The sequence below is a fragment of the Eumetopias jubatus genome, unplaced genomic scaffold (genome assembly GCF_037043125.1).
Source record: "Eumetopias jubatus isolate StellerSeaLion01/CBP00866 unplaced genomic scaffold, mEumJub1_p1.0 scaffold_9, whole genome shotgun sequence".
Taxonomy (NCBI): domain Eukaryota; kingdom Metazoa; phylum Chordata; class Mammalia; order Carnivora; family Otariidae; genus Eumetopias; species Eumetopias jubatus.
In genome coordinates this window covers 77,354,879-77,378,239 of record NW_028274815.1, presented here as the reverse complement: position 1 = coordinate 77,378,239, position 23,361 = coordinate 77,354,879, and the positions used below count along the sequence as shown (strand labels likewise).

Below are 23,361 nucleotides of genomic sequence, written 5' to 3'. Positions count from 1 at the left end.
GAATATAAGTTGGTACAACCACTGTGGAAAACAGCATGGAGGATCCTCAAAAAATTAAAAATAGAACTACCATATGAGCCAGCCATTCCACTTCTGGGAATATATCCAAAGGAAACAAAAACACTAACTCAAAAAGATATCCGCACCCCCATGCTCATTGCAGCATTATTTATAATAGCCAAGGTATGGAAAAAGTCTTTTAAGTGTCCATCAATGAGTGAATGGATAAAGAACTTGTAGTGAGAGTGTGTGTGTATGTGTATGTGTACACACACATACACAATGGAATGTTATTCAGCCAAAAAAAACAAGGAAATCCTACCATTTATGACAACATGGAGGACCTTGAAGGTATTATGCCAAGTAAAATAAGCAGAGAAAGGCAGTACTGTATCTCACTTATATCTGGAATCTAAAAAAGAAAAAAACCCAAACTCCTAGAAAAAGAGATTAGACTTGAAGTTACCAGAGGTAGAGGGGTGAGGGGAGAGGGAATTGGAGAGAAGTGGTCAAAAGGTATAAACTTCCAGGTACAGGACGAGTAAGTGCTAAGGATATGATGTACAGCATGTTGACTAGAGCACTGCTGTATGATAGTTGTTAAGAGAATAATACTAAGAGTTCTCATCACGAGAAAATTTTTTTCCTTTTATTCTTTTTTCATTCTTTTCTTTTCACTGTATCTGTATAAGAAGGTGGATGCTGGCTGAACCTGTTGTAGTAATCATTTTACAATATATGTAAATGAGACCATTGTGTCTTAAACTTATACAGTGATATATGTCAATTATTTCTCAGAACTGGGAAAAAACTGAGAGATCTTTAAAATATTGATTTAATTCATATAAAGTAATAATAATAAATTCATTCCATTTAACATCGATAACATAAAAATTTAAAATAACTGTATTTCCCCAAAAAGACTTTTTGCAAGAAGAGCAGATTGTTTTACATTTTTACAGATCTTTTTAATGGTTCTCAGACCTAATACACAGATAGATTCCCACTGCTTCTACATTTAGTTTCTCATGATTTATTTTTTTGGTTGAAGTATATGACAAATATCTGACCTGACCTGGCACAGATATATAGTTACAAAAAAAGAGTATCTTAATTGCCTTTTTAATTAATTCTAACAGCATGCATCATTCGGAAAATACTGGTTCACCAAGATATGCAGAACTTCCAAATGTTGACATGATTCACTCTACAAAATCCCCAAAAATCATATTCAGTTGTTTTTCCTTAATTGGACAGATGTACTTCATTTTTGTGAAAATGTCTACCAAATACCCAAGTCTGAACAACCACAGATTGACTGTCAGTCATTCATTCAACTATACATGGTTTTCCATGAGAAAAACAGCTATAATTCAGTTTGCATCTCAAATGGTAGCTTTTCAAGACAACATGGTGCTTCAGTAGGCAGCAGGAGTGCTTTATGCATACTTCCCATTTTATCAGACAATACTAAAAATGCACATGCCCAAGATTGAGATTTATTAAGATTAATATCGTTAACTGCTTAATCAGTAAGAATTTTTTTTTACAAGTACATGGCAGTGAAGAAGACAGTAGCTATAGGGAAGTTAGATACCACTGCCTTACTTTAAGCTGAAGGGTCAGTTGTTTTACCCGCCATTGATTTTGCTGACCACTGGTGCAAATGTCAACACAGTAGAAAGGGCAGATAGCATCTGTCAGTGTTATGAAGGTAACTTTGACATCATGGATATCCTGAAAAGATTTTGAGATCCCTGGGGGCCCCATTGGTCACTCTCTAAAGAGTCACTGCTACAGAATTACTGAGAATCAATTGAGGCCTTAATGATATCCCTGAGGCATCACAACATCCTCAAATATTTGCCAAGTCATCAGAGTTTAAATTGCTAGTGTTTATTGGGAATATATGTAGAGTATATAATGTGTCCATCAATTACTCAGAATAGTTTATCTTAAAGAGAACTTACTGACCAACCATTTTGGAGCAGTCAGGATATTCTATTATCCTAGTAGACATTTACAGAGAAGAATGTTAGATGCAGAAGAAAATGTTTTGCCTCAGAAGCATGAGTTAAAAAGTAGTGGCTTCATTAAGTCTATTGACTGTAAGTTATGTTTGTAGAATCATGCTAACACAGGTAGGTAGATTATATGTTTTAAACCTAACTATGGCAAGTGGAGCTGAAAGTCATGCAAACCTCACTCCCCTTCCACATGTTAGCAGAGCTGTGAAGAGCCCTGGAAATTTGTAGCCAAGTGTTGCCAGCCCTTCCCCCCAAAAAAGTTTAAACTTAATGTTGCTTAAAAATTAGAACAGTGTATTCTTAAGTGTGAACTATGATATTTTTAATAAAAAATGAATACTTAAATCTTATCTGTAACTGGCTGTCAAGAAGCCATCTTTTGGTTATTAAACTAAGCTCTTATTTATTATTTCAGTCATAAAGTGTTAAACAGTAATTATGTGCTGAGCTTTCAAAATAAAATTCAAAGGTAGATTGATACGAGTTGGAAATATTTTTACAAATAAAAAAAAATCTGAGACACATTGAAGACCCTGCAGCTGATACCCATCAGAGGGGGAAGGAGCAGGAAAACTGGCTGAAAGTGGGAACAGCAACCATAGGACTTCGGGGTGCTGAGTGCTGGTTGTACACCTGTTTGCTTTGTGCTAAAACATTGAGCTGTGCTTCTTAGCTTTGTGTCCTTTTTTATATGTGTATTACATTTCAAAATTTTTTAATGTTAAAAGTAAAAAGATTTCTATACAAAAACAAATGCTAGTACAAATAATGAGGACTTTGGTGATGTGGGGATCAAAGCCCTTTTGGGGACTTAATGCACAATGAGAAGGGTCATCACTGGTTGCCCACTTCTGTTTGCAAGGTAACCAGTATCTAAATCATGAGGGGTAAAATTGTTCACACATTTAATCAATTTAGGAAACTAGTACTGGACTGTGGGTGGGGTAAAGTATAAAACTTCTATCCAGAGAATATAGTAGTAACTTCTGTTGTTTACCCAATGATTCAAGGCTCATCCACTGCAGAGTTCAACAGGATTTACAGAAGGCCTCTCTCGACATTCAATTTTAAACCTAATTTTAAAACCTGGAGAAAAGAAATCTGTCAAAGTAAAGTTTACTCCAATTCACAACAGAACTGTTTCTTCGCTAATCATAATCAGGTAGGTTCTGTAATTTAAGTGTGCATTGATTTTTATTACTTTTTCAGAAGTCCTTACTTGATTTGTTTTAATATGTGTTTGTGTGTCTACTTTATTTAATAGGGTATTCACTTTGTCCAAAACACACACACAACATACCACACCTGATGAAAGTACCTCTGTGATTACGTTTATAACTTGAAAACCTGAATAGTGTTCTTACTATACCATATGTGACTCTTAAAAATGAAAAACTCTTGCTTCTCTCTGTGTAAAGATTTTTAAATTCTTAAAGTGTAAATGTTTCATCACTCTGAAGTTTAGTATATTCATTTCTACATGGTTTATTAAAAAAAGTAAAAAATATTGATCAATTATCTATAATTTATTTATGTGAATTTATAATTTATTATGCAAATTTAATGGAGGAAAATTCTGTATTTCTTGCATAGAAATAACCTCACTGTGGTGGATGCTGTGATGGTCCAAGGACAAGGAACAACTGAGAACTTAAGGGTGGCAGGCAAGCTTCCAGGTCCAGGGAGTTCCTTACGCTTTAAAATCACAGAAGCATTATTGAAAGATTGTACAGATAGTAAGTATTCCTAACAGTTTCAAGGGCACAACTTTCAGTATTCGCTTCCAAAAGTATAATTTCCCAAAAACAAACAGTATTTCTATACATGCACATGTATATATTAGTGATGAACACTTAAGATTTTTAATGAAATACCCTGACTTGCTTTCAGAGTTGTTTGATTTGGATCTTCAAAGATTTAAAGGTTCAATTTTCATTGCATGTCTTAGATGATTTACTCTGAGTATGAAAAATAAAGCATAATTCTGATATGAGGAATTCTTAATCTCAGGAAACAAACTGAGTGTTGCTGGAGTGGTGGAGGGTGGGAGGGATGGGGTGGCTGCGTGATAGACATTGGGGAGGGTATGTGCTATGGTGAGCGCTGTGAATTGTGCAAGACTGTTGAATCACAGATCTGTACCTCTGAAACAAATAATGCAACATGTTAAGAAAAAAGAAAAAGAAGAAGATAGCAGGAGGGGAAGAATGAAGGGGAGTAAGTGGAAGGGGGAGACGAACCATGAGAGACGATGGACTCTGAAAAACAAACTGAGGGTTCTAGAGGGGAGGAGGGTGGGGGGATGGGTTAGCCTGGTGATGGGTATTAAAGAGGGCACGTTCTGCGTGGAGCACTGGGTGTTATGCACAAACAATGCATCATGGAACACTACATCAAAAACTAATGATATAATGTATGGTGATTAACATAACAATAAAAATTTAAAAAATAAAAATAAAGCATAATTAGGGGTGCCTGGGTGGTTCAGTCAGTTAAGTGTCTGCCTTGAGCTCAGATCATGATTCCAGCATCCTGGGTTTGAGCCCCACGTCGGGCTCCCTGCTCAGTGAGGAGTCTGCTTCTCCCTCTCCCACTCCCCCTGCTTGTGTTCCCTCTCTCGCTATCTCTCTCTGTCAAATAAAATCTTTTAAAAAATAAAAATAAAAAAATAAAGCATAATTAAACTTTTGCTATCTAAAATGACACAACAATGTGGAGTACTTCCTGATGAAGTCTGGGTGCCAGCTAACCTCTTTGGCATGAGGAGGTGGCTCATAATGTTCGGCATATATTTATGGTGAATGTGATAATCCTTTGGACCTGCAGCACATGCCAGCAAGATTTATATTCACTCTTGATTTTCTTTCCTTTAGGTTTGAAACTAAGAGAACCAAATTTCACATTGAAAAGAACATTTAAAGTAGAGAATACAGGGCAACTTCAGATTCACATAGAAACCATTGAAGTCAGTGGGTACTCCTGTGAGGGATATGGCTTTAAAGTTGTTAATTGTCAAGAGTTTGCACTAAGCGCCAACGCCTCTAAAGACATAATCATACTGTAAGTATTTTCTTATGAGGTGTAATGAATCACTGGCTTCTCATCAACTTCAAATACTGCAGTTGTTCAAACTGTGCAAAGATATGTTTTCATATTCACAAAAAAGGTCTTTATCCACAGATATGCTCATATGATTTGTTTCCATTTAATCTTCAGTTATTTCTTCATATCTTTGTTTTCAAAATTATGAAACTTCCTATATATCCAAAGTGGACCAGATGATCTTAGAAACCGGTTTCAGAATTATTTCCAGGGTTGTGTTAAAGCATAAGGTTGTTGATAGGAAATTGATTATAAATTCAGTCTCAGTAACAGAGTGGTCCCTGCATCACACATGTGCAGTTTTTCCATGTTCTGCAGTGGAGGAATGTGTAATGTTTTGGTCAGAAGACAGTGTTAATGCCTGTATTGGGAATAGCTGTAGCCTATTTTAACAATTAATTGATAACTTGTTAGATTATAGGCTTTATGGGGCGCCTGGGTGGCTCAGTCGGTTAATCGGCTGCCTTCAGCTCAGGTCATGATCCCAGGGTGCTGGGATCGAGCCCCACGTCGGGCTCCTTGCTCGGTGGGGAGCCTGCTTCTCCCCTGCCTGCCGTTCCCCCTGCTTGTGCTTGCTCTCCCTCTCTCTGTCTCTCACTTTCGCTCTCTGCGTGTCAAATAAATAAATAAAATCTTAAAAAAAAAGATTATAGGCTTTATGTAATAAAATGTAACCTCTGTCCCCTTAATTAATAATTTCATGATCTTCAATGGACATTCAGTACGTAATGATAATACTCCCATAAGGCTTAGTGCTTGGTACCTAAAGGTACAGTAGAGAATAAAATACCTTTCTTCAAGGTGCCAGTCATCTGGTTGGAGAACGTACAGTTAACAAAAAATAAAAATAAAATAATGAGGGCAGAAAGCAGTACCACAGGAGATGAAGAGAAGATCACCAGGGCTACGTTTTTTGGGTGTGTGTGTGTGTGTGTGTGTGTGTGTGTGTGTGTGTGTCTGTGTGTGTGTCTGTGTGTGTGTGTGTGTGTGTGTGTCTGTGTGTGTGTGTGTGTGTGTGTGTCTGTGTGTCTGTGTGTTTAAGGCATTATTGGGAATATATCCTGAGAGAAAAGAGTGGATTCAGCTAAAGGAGAAAAGAAGAGGGAGGGAGAGAAGCTCAGAGAATGCTTCCTGAATTAATAATTATGCTGTTATTCTTTTTCATGCAATTTCTCTAGTTACCAACAGAATATAGTTGTATTTGTTATTAACCTCGTAGTAGGAAAATGCTTTCTCCATCTTCAAATGAGGACGTTGAATAGAAGTACCAAACTCTAAAATTCTGTTAGGTTTCAAAGGTGTGTGGCACTAGTATTATATGTAAACTACTGTGGTGTATTTTTAAAACGAGTTGAACTGCCACTATTCTGTTTCAGGTTTACTCCTGATTTCACAGCTTCTAGAGTTATTCGTGAACTGAAGTTTATAACAACCAGTGGCTCTGAATTTGTATTTGTATTGAATGCATCCCTTCCATACCATATGTTAGCAACCTGTGCGGAAGCCCTACCCAGACCCAACTGGGAGCTGGCTCTGTACATCATCATCTCAGGAATCATGAGGTACTTGTGTCTTCTTTTGAGGTTGGTATTCAGGCATCACTTGACACTGTTCCTCGCGTGCCCATGGTGTGCCAGTCACTGTTCTGAATGCTGGGAATCTATCAGCAAACAACAGACCTTTTTGCCTTGATCAAGCCTGCATCTACTAGTGGGAGCAGTCAGAACTGAACCCCGCTTCAGTGGCATATACAATAAGCAAAAGTCTTCTACCTTTAAAATTTCTTATGCAAATTAAGTACACGTTAATTTCTTAAAGGGACAAAACCACTCATCATTTGCCAGGTAACGTTACTTGATTTGGGCATAGGTAACTTACTCAACATTATATGATACTTTTTTTTTAAACAGACCTAAGCAACATGAAATGTGAGGAATATTTTTTGAATCCTCAGCAACCTTATCTTTTTTTCAGTATATGTATATGTTTGGAGAATATGATACACTTGCCTCTAAATTTACATGGTTACCCCACACATCCTTTAAGGGAAAAGAGTTGGTCTAGAGAGTTAAAACCACAAGGTAAACGCTTCTTCTTGGTAAGAGGAAAAGTATCCTCCAGGTGTCTATCCTGATACAAGTAATTATTTCCTCTATATAAGCCTCCATGTAAGTTGGCTTTCTATAAAAACGAGCGTGCAGGCTTCTATCCATAACACTTTGTTTTTGTCTAGTCGGGTAAAATTTGTCACAGGCATCCCTGTTTTTTATATCCTGTTGTGCTTTACCAAGAAACTCTGTCTTTAATATCAGATTTTGTTACTCTTACACTAACAAATGAATCCCAACTCTCCACCTTCTGTGCCCCTACAGTGCACTGTTTCTCTTGGTAATTGGAACAGCCTATTTAGAAGCTCAAGGAATTTGGGAGCCATTTCGAAGGCGACTGTCCTTTGAGGCCTCGAACCCACCCTTTGATGTGGGAAGACCATTTGATCTCAGGAGAATCGTTGGTATTTCATCTGAAGGAAAGTATGTTCACGTGCTGGAAATGAATTCTCTAGTATACGTAAATGTGGCTGGTGTAGTTAAAAGAAAAAATAAGTTTTTCTTTTCATCTTTGCTCAAGGGGAAGAAATCTTAATTCTAATTACTTCATAATTCTCTTGTGTATAGTTCTCTTCTCTGCTAGAACTCACAGCCGATCCCATGTTTTTATTGTGTTGGTGAGGGTTAAAATATTCTTAGTCAGATCACTGACTTGATTCCTAAATTTTCAGATAGAGTAGACTCTCTAAAATTGTGGAAAGTATCCCTATTTCTTGCTGGGTGTTTTTTTTTTTTTTTCTTAGAGTAGTTTATATTTCTCTTGTGGCTATCTTGATGAGACAAGAATTTTTTCATCTTAGATTTTGTAAGTTGCTACTTACTGATCTGCAGTTGGTCCTTTTTTCAGCTTGAACACACTCAGCTGTGACCCCGGGCACAGTAGGGGATTCTGTGGGGCAGGCGGCTCGTCGTCCCGACCCAGTGGAGGGAGTCACAAGCAGTGTGGCCCACCGGTCCACCCACACAGCGGTCACAGCAATAGAAACTCAGCTGACGTGGAAAACGTCAGAGCAAAAAACAGCTCCAGTACCTCTAGCAGGACTTCTGCGCAGTCTGCTAGCAAAGCGAGCCCCCTCGTCTTAGAGTCAAACGCAGTGGCCCAAGGTCATGCCGCGGGCAGAAAGTCCAGAGGAGCCAAGCAGAGCCAGCACAGCAGTCAGCACCATGCCCACAGCCCTCTGGAGCAGCACTCCGCGCCACCACCGCCGCCGCCGCCGCCGCCGGGGCCTCAGCACCAGGAACCGCAGCTCGGAAGGCTGTCACCCGCCCCGCTCTCGCACCCTTCCCACCCAGAACGGGCCGGCAGCACAAGGCACAGCTCGGAGGACTCCGACATCACCAGTCTCATAGAAGCCATGGACAAAGACTTCGACCACCCTGACTCCCCACCCCTGGAAGTGTTTACAGAGCAGCCGCCCTCACCGTTGTCAAAAAGCAAAGGTAATCCTCCGTTCTCACTGTCAGAAAAGCGTGATGTATGCGGGGGAAGGCGGGTGCATAATTAAGGAGCTGCGGTGATCGGAGCTGTGGTAGAAGCAGCTGATTTAGTAAGTGTTCTTCTGGCTCAAATTCACCTCCAGTTTGGACTTCAGCTTTTCCGTATCTGATGCAAATAGAGAGGTATCCATTTATCTAAAAAATATTTGAACTTCTTAGGTTATTTATCAAATTTAGAAATTTATTGGACATCTCTTTCCATTTTCAACTGTCTGTGATTATTGTGCTGTGATAGGTTGAGCTTTTTTTTTAATTGTTAAACTAATTTTTAATATAACGGTGAAATGGAGACCCATCCATTTTAACTCAAAAATAATATTTCCAGGGCGCCTGGGTGGCTCAGTCATTAAGCATCTGCCTTGGGCTCAGATCACAATCCCAGGGTCCTGGGATAGAGCCCCACGTCGGGCTCCCTGCTCAGCAGGAAAGTCTGCCTCTCCCTCTCCACCTGCCTCTCCCTCTGCTCATGCTCTCTCTCACTCTTTCAAATAAATAAAATCTTTAAAAAATAATATTTCCACAGAACCTGTACTTTAGAGCAGGGGCTGGCAAACTACGGCCAGAGAGCCAAATCACCACATGTTTTCATAAATAAAGTTTTATTGGAACATAGCCATGCTCGTTCATTTCCATATTGTCTATGGCTGCTTTCATGCTATAACAACAAAGTTGAATAGCTGCAAGAGACCATAATGGCCACAAACCTGAAAATATTTACTATCTATGTCTTTACAGAAAAAGTTTGCTGATCCCTGCTTAGGAGTTCTGTATGCTGGATTAGCTACCTATTTCTCAGTAACAAATTATCCCAAAACTTCGTCACTTAAAATGCCCACACTTACTATCTCAGAGTTGCTGTGGGTCAGGCATCTGGGTGCAGCTTAGCTGGGTTCTCTGGCTCGCAAGACTGCAGTCAAGGTGTTGCCTGGGGCTGAAGTCATTTTAAGGTTCAACTGGAGGAGGATCTGCTTCCAAGCTCGCTCAGGTGGTTGATGGCAGGATTCAGTTTTTCATAGATTGTTGGACTGAGGATCTCAGTTCCTTGCTGGCTATGGCCACCAGCCTCATGGGTCCTCTCCATAGGGCACTTTAAAGCAGTTGGCTTCACCGGAGCAAGGAAGCTTAGAGGCAAGAGAGAGAACAAGCTAGCAGGACAGAAGTCACAGTCCCTTAACGACCTAATCTTGGAAGTGACATCACATCACTTTTGTAGTGTTCTGCTCATCAGAAATGTGGTCTGGCCCATACTCCAGGAAAGAGAATTCCACAGAGCATAAACACCAGGAGGGAGGGTGGGTGCATTGGGATTGATCTTAGACACGACATACCACACATACACAGAGGTAGGCTATTTGGTAACTTCCAAAATCAAAATATAAAAACCAGTAAACAGCCTGTAGCTCTATTTCAATTTAATCCCTTTACAGCCTAAACTTTTTGCATCTTCCTCTCTCTCCCGTAGCAGTCCTGCCAGTACACATTATTCCAAGCCTGTTTCAGGACCTCCCTCCCTGGTGTACCAGGGAGGTTTTTTGCCTTTCGTTTACACAGGGAACAGGGAAGTTGGCCGTCCTGAGAGACCAGAAGAAACCCAATGTTCCCAGAGTCCAGGAGTTTTCTATTAGAGAATTTCCTAGTCCCTGATATGAAAACTAGTTACATAGAGTCCTCTTAGAATTACACGCATTTGGATTTGAAAAATAGTAAAATGTCTTGAATATTATTTAACTTTTTCCAGAGAAATGTACTCATTATTAATAGAGCTTACTTATTTTAGGGTAATTTTCATAGTAATATTAAATGAATCCTTAAAGTTCTTTTTATTAGATCAAGTTGCATAATGAGTTTTTCCCATATTGAGGGCATGAATAAAAGAAATGTATATTATCATTTCTTACCAGAAAGAATTCGGCAGTCAAAACTGAATACCTCACTGCCTATGCCTAAGATAGTCCGCTAACATCAGTGTGATAGGTCCGTTTTTATTTTCAGGGTCATTTATCTGGAACATAAATATTAAAATTTTACAAATGATTTTAATTATCACAGCAGTTCTAGCGTCGACCTACTGAAAGATATTTAATGACGGGGTATGGGTACCACCACATCATTAGTGACTCTTGAGCCCATGAGGACACAGGGATCCCAGGCATCACATGAGTGGCCGTTCTACTTGTTATAAGGATAACTGCTGCTGTTTGGAAAGAAGGAAGGAAACAAAATCTTTAATTTTTTTTTTTTTAGCAAGTATTTTTATTGAAGTGTAACGTACATATGGAAAACTGCCTCTTAGGTGAACTTTAAAAGGTGGGCATTGATCTCCAGGTTGCAAAGTAGTGATGTGTCATAAAACCATAGGCTTTTAGCTGGGCAGAACCTTTATAAGCTCTCTAAAGCTTACCCCAGGCTCCTGCAGGTAGTCATGTTCGTGTTAAATATGAACCTTCTGTTTTCAGACGCACCCTGTTCCCCCTGCCCCTACCCAGTATCTCAGACAAAAAGTCTACCTTATAATGAGGCTATGAAATTCCTGGCACTTGGAGACTGCTCAGAGTGACTTCTCTTCAAATAAATATGATCTCCCGAGATCTCGCCTAGATTGTAGGCCATTGAGCCATTTCCCTAGTCATTCCTCCTGTCACTGCTCCTCGTGGAAGGTGGCACCCAGAAATGCCCTCTGTTCACAGCTGGCCTGAGCAGGGCCTCGTACAGCTGGGCAGTTATTAGACTCTGTACTTGTTTGGTTCCCTCCCCTGCAATACAGACTCCTAGGGACTGGACAGAGACCATTGCCGGATTGAGGGTTAAAACCCAAGGAAGCTCTGAACCTGGTGCAGTCACTCGTCAGTATCTGCATTAACTGAAGACATGGTGGAATCTGCAGCCACGCTCATTTCTGGCTTTGGTAGCGTGAGGGGCAGCTTTATCTAGGGTAGGGAGATGCAGAGTGGCACACGATCATGAGGCGAGGCTCAGCCCCTTCCTAACTGTGTGACTGTGTGAAATTTACTTCTCTGATCCCCCATTTGTTCTCTTTAAAGTGGAGAAGATAGCTACTACCTACACTGTGGGATGTAGGTCCTGCTAGGACCCGCGCCATCTTCAGCCTGCTGAGTTGAAGGGAGCTGTGGAACACCCTGGCACTAATGTCTGCCTAGAACATAGTCTTAAGGGTGAGAAATGGGACAAACGGGGCTGAAGACAGAATCGTGAGAGCAGGGCCAGCAGACAGTGTGATGGAAAGCAGGTAGAAGACGTGGTCACTGTGTCCCAGCAAGGCCAGAAGAAGCAGAGGTAGAACAGAGCTGCACAGAGCCTGGCAGCTAGGACATTACTTGACCTTGGCCAGATAGTTGCTGTGAAGTGATAGGACTAGAAACCTGGTTACGGTGGTGTGAGTACTTTTCACATCAGACTGTTAATAGTGGCCACTTCTCAGGGTATGCGTTTGGGGGCAAATAAGTGAAAGGGGGCATTTACTATTTACTCTGTAGTTTCCATGCTCTAACTTTCAATAAAAAAAAAAAAAGAAGGTGGGAGATGAATATATTTTTTTATAGATTTTAGTTATTTATCTGAGAGAGAGAGAACGAGCAGTGGGGGGGGGCAGAGGGAGTGAGAGAGAAGCAGACTCACTGCTGAGCAAGAAGCCCAATGTGGGGCTCAATCCCAAGACCCAGAGATCATGATCTGGGCCGAAGGCAGACACTTAAATCAACTCAGTCACCCAGGTGCCCCGGGATGAATATATTGTGTGGTAGTATTTTTAATGAAAAAAAATGGGGAGCATGGTGTTTGGAAATATCTATGAGTGAAGGACAAAAAGCCAGTAGAGCTGAGCACGATGATGTTGGTCAACACCAACGTTCCAGGCCTGACTGCACATGCCTCGTGCACCCTGGTGATTGGCATTGCTGTGACCCTGTGTCTCCAGTTAGAAGCCCAGTCTAGAGAAAGGTTGCAGCAGGCAGATATGGGAGGCCATGCCCAGGCCTGATTCTAAGCCCTCAGCTTGTAACTACGCTGTCCTGCCGCCTCTAAAAAGAAGCAAATGCCCAAGGAGGTGGGTGGGGTGGGACCCAATTCAGGAGAGTATAAAAGATAGGACACTCATTCCACAGGTATATGGATGCAGATGAATGGGTAGAGCCGAAGAGGGGTACAGGGAGTCCAAGGAGCTTCTGTTGGAGGCAAAGTCAAAGCTGCTGGGACTGAGGGGAGAAGTGGGAGGGTAGAAACAGGAAACAGTTTGCAGTAGTCTGGTTCCACTGAGCTCACATTCCTGTGGACTGGGAGTGCGTGGGACGTGAGAGCTGGATGTGCAGAGCGGCCCCTCAGGTAGCATGGGGACCCCGCTGAGGGTCGCAGTGGCACTCTGCACACTTTCGCACTCTTTCTCCATGCTCCACTGCAGCCCAAGGGTGAGGAGTGCAAGCTGGGGAGTCGCATTACAGCACTGTTGGACTTCTGCAGGGCGGGGGTGGCAAAAAGACCGAGGCTGAGAATGCCACATTTTGCTGGCAGGACAGAGATGCATATGCCAGACGGTGCAGAACTTGCAGGATAGAGAAGGACCTCAGGCCAGAAGGAGCCCCACAAACAGGGAGAACATGGACAGTCAAGGGGTGGGAGATCCCACACATCCAGCTGCAGGGATGGTGGAAGCAAGGGAAGCACAGGAGACCGTGGCCTGCAAGCGCAACCTGAGACTGTAGGGCTTCAGAGGAAAGGCGGTTCTGGGCGGTGACAGGTTCTTAGGTGCAGCCTTGGAAATAGGGTGTGAAAGTAAAGCCCAGTAGCAACAGTGAGGCCACAGAGCTATAGGTCTGCAGTCCCTTACACAACCCTCTGGAAGCCTCACGTGTTTGGGAATTCAGATTCTGGAAAGGCATACAGTGCATGTACCATATGAGTCATAAGACTAACTTCAGCTTAAGTTGTACCACCAAGAGTTTAGGGATCAAGTTTTGTTTCTAAATGAGGGAGAAAAACTAGGAGAGCTTTTTGGGTTTCAGAGGTCCTGATGAGAGATGACTGACCTGACCCATACAAGACCTGGAGCCCAGGTGATAGGAGGTTGAGGGTCAGAGGAAGTCCATGAGGCTGGTGTCAGGCTCCTCAGGGAGGACTGGGAGACCTGCAGGGTACAGTGGTGAGGCCAGGCAGTGTGTAGGAACGTAGTGCGTATGCAGTTGTCACAGACGTAGAGGGTTCTGGGTGCATGGATCTGATCTGCCTTCCGGGCTATCTGCAAGGAAACAGACTAGATTCAGAGCTAACATTATAAAATCTACCCTAAACTCGCCTCCCTCCAAAAGCAGGGCATCTGCCAAGTATTGGTGAAGCCTGAGGCTTGGTTGATAAGCTTTCCACTCCCTCCTCCACTACTATATATTGTCCCACAGGCAAAGGTAACCAGTCCTTGGAGTAAATCTAACCTGATTTGCCCAATGGGGCAGAGAAGTGGACCTGAGTGAGCTGAGAGAAGGGCTAGTATCAGCGCAAGGGGAGCAGCATTGGTAGTATTTGCTACCCAAAGTTGTGGCCCCCGGACCAGCAATAGTTACATCACCTGGGGGCCTTTGGAAATGTAGAATCGTGGACCCCAACCCAGAATGCTGAATCAGACTCTGCATTCAACAAGGTCCACAGGTGATTGGGATAACCTGTGTGAACCCACTAGTGAATGTAACCAGGGAATGTCTTTGGGAGGTGGGCACCAGTCCCTCTAGTGGTTTTTGGGCAGACAAGGATTTGCCCTTAAAGGGAGTGGACAGAAATGCCTAGATAGGACAGAAGCTATCCTCTCCCAGTATTAAATTGTAGTTGTGTGCTTTTGAATATCGGTGATACTTGGTTTCTAGAATAAACAAATCCAAAATTAATTGAGTGTAATAATTTTATGAAACCCCTACATAATTGAATTCTGTGTACTATAAAGTTTTGGTGGTGCAGCTTTTTTTCCTGGTCCTGGGTACCTTATACTGGTTCTGGTTAGTACCACAGATGGTATATACAACCTTATTTATAAAGGTACCAGAAAAGCTACAACAAAAAGAGTTTGGATGTTCTTACAAACTCATTATTAATTCCTTCCCTGGCTTGGAAGTAGAATTATCTCACTTAATAAAGGACTTCTTTTCTAACTTGCATTGAGCTAAACAAGTCATCTTCGCAATCTAAGCACAGAACTTAATCAGAAAGAATAATATGATTGCTGTGAAATTTTGAAAATAGTATTTGCTTTAGGTTAAAGAACTCCTGAAGAGTTTTTTCCATATGCATTTTTTGATATGTTTTCATTTAACATGCTCATATAAAGTTATTAGGTGGGGAAGTAAATTTGCATGACCAGTACTGACCTAAGTAAATTGGCCCCATTTAGACCATTTCAGCAGCCAAAACAGGAGGAGGAAGACAAATTCCTGCCAGAATTCGTGCTTCTCTAGAGAGTCTAGTCAGGTGTTTCAGCTGATGTGACATGGCCTACCTTGGGCCCACTGCAGCCAGGGACTGCACATATTCAGAGAAACCACTTGCTGCTAATGGAAACTTTCCTGAAGCAGTTGTTTTGGATAGAAGTTAATGCAGTGACTTAAAAGTGGGAGAGAGACAGCCAAAGCAGCTTGCCCAGACAAGTTGATTACAAATTCATTTATTCACTCCTTAGCGAAGACAAAAAGTAAATGAGTAGGATGTGTTCTTTAAATTTATAATTCATACTTTGCCTCCTTAAAATAATTGATGGTGGTTTAAATTATTAAAGCCTGTGTAAAACAGTGAATAAAAGACAAAAGAATTTTTGATGTTTTCTCTGTTCTTAATTATGGTGCTCTCTCATCAGAAACCTAGAAAAAACTGAGTTGTTACCATTAAGTGTTGAATTGAGCAGCATAGTTCCTGGCAGCGAGGGCCAAAGTAAAACATTGTTCTCTAGTTCTTGTGCAGGAAGAGGAAGCCTGAGAGTGCATCTGAAAAAAAATGGACTTTGCTGGCATTGAATTCCACCTTCAATCTGAGGACACTGATTAATTGAATGGGCATTTTGTCTTTATTGGAGAGAATATGGGAATGTTCTTCATATAGATGTACGCTCAGCCTCACCCATGTGCACAGCGCCCATGGTGACTACAGTATGTATATAGTGCTCATAGTTGGATTATTTGATGAGGCTTAGAACTTTACTGTTGACTAAAGATGCTAGATCTGTAAAATGTGGATGGTACTCTGTCACAAATATTTAGCAGCCTGCCTTATGTTCCTGTACACACAGGTCAGCCCCAAGGTCCCCTGCGGACAGAGACAAATGGCTTTTGCCAATAAAGAGTTTTGTATCCACACAATTATTAGAAAAAATACACTTAATTGGGTTCTGAAGCAATGAAGAAACTGTTTCATTCTAACCACTTTTATGAGCAGGCATAGCAACCACCAACTGGACGTAATTTAGTCAACAGTACAATATCACAACCAGGACTCAGGCCTTCCTCATCTGACTGTGCGTGGCTTTATCGCCCTCCGCAGATAACTGCGTTTTCTTACGGCTTGTGGCAGTCCTACACTGAGCAAGTCTGTGGCGGCCTTTTTCCTGTAGCATTGGCTCACTTCATGTCTCTGTGTCCCATTTTGGCAGTCCTCACAATATTGAACTTTTTCATTATTATTAAAGTTGTTTGGTGATCTGTGATCAGTGATTACAACTCACTAAAAGCTCAGATGATGGTTAGCATTTTTTAGTAATAATTAAGGTATGGACATTGAGGGGTTTTTTTTAGATATAATGCTGTTGCACACTTAATAGGTGACAGTATACTGTAAAGATAACTTTCATATGCACTAGGAAACCACACAATTAATTTGACTCACTTTATTGTGGTGGTTTGGAACCAAACCTGCAATATCTCCGAGTTATACCTGTATGTTACTGATCTAGTCAAGATACAGAACGTTTACATCACCGTAATGATCCTAGTGTGTCCTTTTCTAGCCACACCCACTTCCCTCCCACTCCTCTCCCTTCCTTAACCCCTGGCAACCATTAATCTCCGTTCCTATGTCATTTCAAGAATGTGCTATAAATGGAATCAACAGTTTGCTATGAAGACCGACTTTGGATTCAAACCTTAATAATGTTACTCGTGAAAGAGTGAGATATGGGATAAGCTTCCAGACTTGGGGCGGCAAGGTCACACTGTAGGAGTATTTCAGGGTTTACAAAGGCACCAAACCAACTTGTACAGCTTGGCAGACACTGGCTGAGCACTTCCTATGTGCTGGGCACAATGCAAGGCGCTGAGGATGGAGAGATCAGTCAGGCTGATCACTGCCCTTCAGGTGCTTAAACCTTCTGAGGAATAGCACCGTGGGGGTAAGTGCTGCCCACCGTAGGTCAGGTAGCATCCTCAATCAAGAGTCTGCTTGGTGATGGCGGGAGTAGGCAGACAGAGGGTGAGTAGCCTCAGGGATAGTTCATCCAGATGAGTAGCCTCAGGGGTAGTTCATCCAGATGGTGGTGTGAAGCCTGAGGAACCTGCCACTCATGTTGGGTATATCCCTTAGCCACTGCTGGAAACACTCAGTTTTTCTCAGCTGCTTCTCCCTTCAGTTTGTACTCTTTATTTAGATGGGTTAGTTTTTATATAGATTATGCACCAGTTAAGGCATGCTTCCCTTAAGACAGGGTCTTAATCTGTATAAAAACTAACTTATCTTTGAGAGGGCAGTGCTTCCCTCTGACTTCTGATTCCCACTTCCCAGTCCCCTCCTAGCAAAACATTTTAGACTGCCTTTCCCTAAAACCCAGTCTTACCACTGGAAAGCAGTCCCTGAGGAATAGAAGAGGTCCTGGGGAACAAGCTTACCTGAGAAGTCACCACACCAAGTGGCAAGAGGAAGGCAGAGTCCACCCCCATACGTGCAGCCTTGCAGGGCACCTAGACCTGTCATCAGGCTGATCCAGTCCGAATTATTCTTAGTCCTTTGATGAAAGCATGCTGTTTCCCCTCCCACCAACATTTGAAATTGGAAACAGAAGCAGTCAAAGAAACCATCCAGGACAGTGAGGTAGCTGCTGGCCTGGGCCGTTGGATTGATAATGCGGTGATTGTGCTGATACCATGACTAATGATTCTCAGCCTAGTTATGGGGTAGAATCACTTGAGGAGCTTCTTAAAAATTTACCCACACCAGGTCCCACACAGAACTGCTTAATCAGATTCTCAGAGTGGAGCCCAAACAAAGTGGTATTTGTTAAAAAGCTCCCTAGGTTAGTCTAGAGTACAGCAGATTAAGAATGAATGTTACAGGGACGCCTGGGTGGCTCAGTCGGTTGAGTGTCTGCCTTCGGCTCAGGTCATGATCCCAGGGTCCTGGGATCGAGTCCTGCATCGGGCTCCTTCCTCGGCGGGGAGCCTGCTTCTCCCTCTCCCTCTGCTGCTCCCCCTGCTTGTGCTCTCTCTCTCTGACAAATAAATAAATAAAAATCTTAAAAAAGATGGGGATTTGGAGATAAAAAGCATCTTTTATGAAGTAAGCTTTTTTTTACCCAAATTTTTAACTTTAACTATTGGTTTATTAAGTGTTTTTCTCCTTTGTGTATCCATATCTTCAAAATTTGAGCCAGTTTAAAAAAAAAAATCACTTCTAGTGCTTTCCTATTTAATTAAGCAGGGTTTGGGTTATTGTAAATACAGGTTATTTATACAAATAGTGCCTCTCACCCAGTGAACATAAGCATGCCAGAATTGTATAACTGCAGGTGAGAAATTCATTGCATGGGGAATTGATCTCAGGCACGTGGGAGAGTTTGAAGTACTCTCAGCATGAGCTGTTGAACTCAGAATCTGAGAAATCTGGGGGCTCATGGGGCCAGAGCCAGACAGGCTCCTTCCCGTTTGCCATGGCAGAAAGGAGCTCCAGGCAGTCAGGGTGGATTAGAAGCTGTTATAATTAAACCACTGGCCAATCTGCTAAAACAGAGGCTTCTCAGTTTTTGAGACTTAATGTCCCAGTTGTGGTTTCAGGTTTATTACCTCCTGGAATCAGTGTGAAAGAAAATGACATTCCTAAAATCCAGTCAGAGTTTTACCTGTTCTTTTTCTAGATCAGGCCCAGCAAAGGTTTTCTGTAAAGGGCCAGACAGTAAATAGGTGAGGTGTGGTCTGTCTCTGTCATATATTCTTCTTTGTTTCTTTTTTTCGATCACTAAAAAATGAAAAACTCATTCTCCCCTCACAAGCCAAACAAAACAGGCCACAGGGCAGATTTCATCCAGGGGCCACGGTTTGCCAACCCCTGTTTAGACGCCGAAGTTTGAGTTTCTGGCAATAATTAACAGTGGCCAGGAAACGTTAGGATTTAAATAACTTGTTTAAGCTCCCATTATCAAAAGGATGTATTTTTAAATGGCATATAGAGAATGGCCTCGGTTGCGGCTTATGTGGCTTCTTCAGCTTTACCCTGCTTGCCCGCCCAGGTGATTGCACAGGTGCTGGAATCCGGGGATTTCTCCGCTGTTGCCTAATGCAGCTAGAATGGAAGCTCGGTGAGGACAAGGGTTATGTCGTTGGTGCTACTGCTGAATTCCCAGCACATGGAATGCTGCCTGGGAAGTAGTGGTTTCTCATTTGTCTTGGGAGCATCCACATGTTTTAAAATAGTAGGCTTTCTAGAGCTCTGTCTCACTCTGTCCATATAGAACATTCCGTGGGGTTTATGTGCCGGCCACTGCTCTGAGGGCTTTATGCAGTTCCTTATTACAACCCTATGAGGTGTTGTCTCTCCTAGCTTACAGATGGGAGGCCAAGAGCGTGCATCTGGTTAGGGAGAGCCAAGATTTGGACTCAGCCACCATGGCTCTGCCCCCAGGCCACTGAGTGGTGATGTATGAGGGCTTCTCATCCTGTGTCACCTTCAGGCTTCCATCTCCAAACAGATTTAAAAGGATGTCTGGTTTTCTCTTCTGTGATTTTTCAAAGCTACATCATCCTCGGGGGTATCAAAACGTATTCTAAGACAGATGTAGATTTGTCAAAACTACTAAGTTTGCCAAAAATCATTGAACTGTACACTTAAAATGGGTTTATCTTACTGTACATAAATTATGCCTCAACAAAATTGATTTTTACACATATTCTCATCAAAAAGTCAAACATGTGGCTGGGTGATGGACACTGGGGAGGGTACAGTTGGTGGTGAGCACTGTGTATTGTGTAAGACTGATGAATCACAGACCTGTACCCCTGAAACAAATACTACCTTATATGTTAATAATAAAAGAAAGTCAAACATGATTTGGAAAGTTTTAATTAGAGAAGAAATAAAGTAGAGAAAGAAACGTTCACTAATGAGAAAGAGCCCAGCCTCTTGGAGAAAAGTTATAATGGCTGTGTTTTCTGAGCTATTTAAAACAGCAAGAAGTTACTTTACTTTGATTTCCATCCCCAGGGAAAGGAAAACCTCTTCAGCGCAAAGTGAAACCACCTAAGAAGCAAGAAGAAAAGGAGAAGAAGGGAAAGGGAAAGCCACAGGAAGATGATCTGAAAGACTCTCTGGCTGATGACGACAGCTCCTCCACCACCACAGAGACCTCCAACCCTGACACAGAGCCTCTCCTCAAGGAGGTATGACAGGCTCCCATAGACGGGAGAAGGAGGTGCCCCCCGCAGCGCTCAAGACACTGTCTCCTAGATCAGGCTTAATTATCTTTTACGTAGGCGTGTGCTCTGGGGAGTCCTTGCCCGTGTGCACAGGCATGCCCGAACAGTCAGCCCCCAGGATGGAGGGCTTCATTTCCCCCAGGCAACACCACCGGCAAGCATGTTGGTAAAGTACAGTAGTTAGAAATTGGAAACACGGCTTGAAACTTAGGGATTCTCTGGAATAGTAACTACTCTGGCTCATGAAATTTGTTTCAAATTTTAAGTCTTAAAAGAGGATGAGAAGGACCTAGACCGTTTTCGTTATATGGGACTTTTCCTGTCTTGTCGCTCCTGGTACACCAGCCTTCAGTAGCTGCTCACTCCTCCCACAGTTCGGGCCGTGACTGTCCTGGAGGGGAAGGGGGCCCAGGGAAAGACGCCGCACGTCAGTAGTCACCCAGAACTGGGGACCCAGCTCAGCACACATTACATCCAGAAAGCCGCCTCGCTTCTCAAAATCTTTTCTCCGCTCTCAGGGTAGTCACCAGTGTCAGATAATATTGCAGAATGCCTGGTACTTAGTGGCATTAGGTAAATGGTAGGTAAAGTTACCGTTGTGAGCAGGTCTGAGAGTGTGAGTTACAAGTGCTGTGCAGAAAAGTGAGGGCATAGTTCTATTTTGGCGTTTTTATTTTTAGATAACTGTATTCCAAATTTAATATGATCCTAATATAGCCTTTAATAATATAGGCCCGAATTTCTTTTTCAGTTCTAATCTAGTGACCTAAGGAACCATTTCTTAAAGATATCTAACAGCATCATCTGCATGTGTTAATTTTTTAATGAAATTTACATGTGACTTATTTTTCTTGTCAGCTCCCTTCCCCATCATGTCCTTCACATTTGGTGGGGTGCTCTGTATGCCCTCAGTACAGTGCATAGTACTGGACTTCTGTACTGTATTATATCCTTTCTAACAGATTCCTTCAGAGAAGCAGAATGCCATCTTCGGTTTTGAGTGGAATCCCAGCAGTTTCGATGATACGAATAAGCATTTGGAAAGCATTTTCAGGGCAGGCTTTCTTCACATTTCCTCACTTCTTTTCCTGCCCTTCCGGCTTTTCTCCGAACGCTTCTCTCCAGCTGACCCCATCTGCCACCATTCTCTGTGCACCCCCTGGCATCATTCTCCCCTCTCCGTTCACTTCCTCCTGCTCCTTCCATCTCCTTCCCCACCATTTGTTTCTTACAGACACAGCACAGACTCCGTGTGGCCTCCATGCCCACTCTCCTCCCTTCTGATCAGTGTTTAGTTGTCCTCCTCAGTGCTCCTGCATATAGTTTGTGTGCTTTTGTTTCTTGGTGACTGATCTGTTTGCCAGTTGTGTGTGTTTTCTTCCTAACTAGATAACAGACTCGACAGGTCACTATCCCATAGATGGCTTTTCCAACCTTCTTCTACCCATTCATTCAAAAAGGAAGGCTCGAGTGGAATACTACACGGCCATTAAAAAGGGATGAGCTCCTGCTATTTGTGATAGCATGGATGGAGGAGGTTATACCAGGTGAAAAAAGTCAAACTGAGAAAGACAAATACCACCTGCTTTCACACATGTGTGGAATCTAAAACAAAACAAACAAAAAGCAGAATCAGACCCACAAATACAGAGAACAAACTGGTGGTGGCCAGAGGGGAGGTGGGTAGGGGGAATGGGCAAAATGGGTGAAGGGGAGTGAGAGATTCAGGCTTCCAGTTGTGAACTGAGTAAGTCCCAGGGATGAAGGGCACAGCATAGGGAATGTAGGCCATGAAACCACAGTAGCATTGTATGGGGACCAACGGGAGCTACACTTGGATGAGTGCAGCATAACATGTAGAGGTGTCTAATCACTGTACTGTACACTTGAACCTTAACATAACATTTGTGTCGGCTGTACTCAAAATCTTTTTTAAGGCAACTTAAAATGAAAAAAAATTCGGTACTGAGCACCTGAGTGCCAGACCTTGTGCTTGGGAAACAACAGAGGATAAAAAGACCATCTTCTTGTCCTCAAAGAGCTCATGGTATACAAAGTCCTTGATGAGTCAAGTGTCCTAGAACTACTTCCTGAATAACTCAGTCTTAAAAGGTGTGTGGGCAAGAGGGTGGGTTAGCCCTTTCTCTGGTTATTTATTCCTGACAAATAGATTGACCTGATGTGACCTATTAAAACCCAAGTTGCCTTATGGAACACTACATCAAAAACTAATGATGTATGGTGATTAACATAATAAAAAAATTAAAAAAAAAAAAACCCAAGTTGCCTTAATGTCCATAAATAGTGAAGCTGGGTAGGTCTCATTTACCTTGTGCCAGTAACTCCTCCCATAGCCACAGCTGTGCCGTTCTGCCGAGCATGTCCTTCCCCCGTCCGTGCCCCTGATTAGCCTCAGTGCATCCTTGCACATGGTGCTGCTCCAACCATGTGTGATGAAGAACCAGGGTGTTTTTTCTTTCCAGTCTGTCGTACAGGTGGTCCTACCGCACATAAGTAGTACACACCCATTCCACATGCAACTCCCCAGCGAGTTCAGTAAGACCTGAACAGATCTATGCCCTGTTTGAGAGACAGGGGCACTGGTCTCATGCTTGGATGCCCCAACAGTGTGGACTTACTATAAACATGCCTAAGTGCGGCTTCTGTACTTAACCTGGTCAGGGACCAGGAACCAGAGTGGGCAGACCAGTGACATAGCACAGCTCTCAGGTGCAGCTTAGGTGTGACCTCAGTGCAGGCTCCACACTCAAGCCAGGTAAGACAATCCTTCTCTGGTCAGAGCCCGTGAACAGTTCTCCACCAGGGTACAAGTTCATCCCCAGCCATCGTATGCGTCTGCCTCCTGCTAGACTTCACATGAGTCCTCGGGGAAAGGGCTGGGGCCCCGTGGGCCCCCATTGCCTAGCACCAAGTGGGTGACCAGTAAGTGTCAGTTGAGTGAGTGAATGA

At 42.6% G+C, this 23,361-nt stretch overlaps 1 protein-coding gene across 1 annotated transcript in view; it reads left to right on the top strand.

Annotated features, from left to right (window-relative positions):
• The window catches only part of TMEM131 (transmembrane protein 131), a 221,887-nt gene that overhangs the window by 181,317 nt on the left and 17,209 nt on the right, over positions 1 to 23,361 (top strand). Inside the window, exons 26-32 of the mRNA XM_028103920.2 lie at positions 3,038 to 3,189; positions 3,621 to 3,763; positions 4,901 to 5,087; positions 6,506 to 6,691; positions 7,502 to 7,660; positions 8,085 to 8,677; positions 20,180 to 20,355. Of these exons, the coding sequence (XP_027959721.1) occupies positions 3,038 to 3,189; positions 3,621 to 3,763; positions 4,901 to 5,087; positions 6,506 to 6,691; positions 7,502 to 7,660; positions 8,085 to 8,677; positions 20,180 to 20,355 (1,596 nt within the window). The remainder of the gene's footprint in view (positions 1 to 3,037; positions 3,190 to 3,620; positions 3,764 to 4,900; positions 5,088 to 6,505; positions 6,692 to 7,501; positions 7,661 to 8,084; positions 8,678 to 20,179; positions 20,356 to 23,361) is intronic.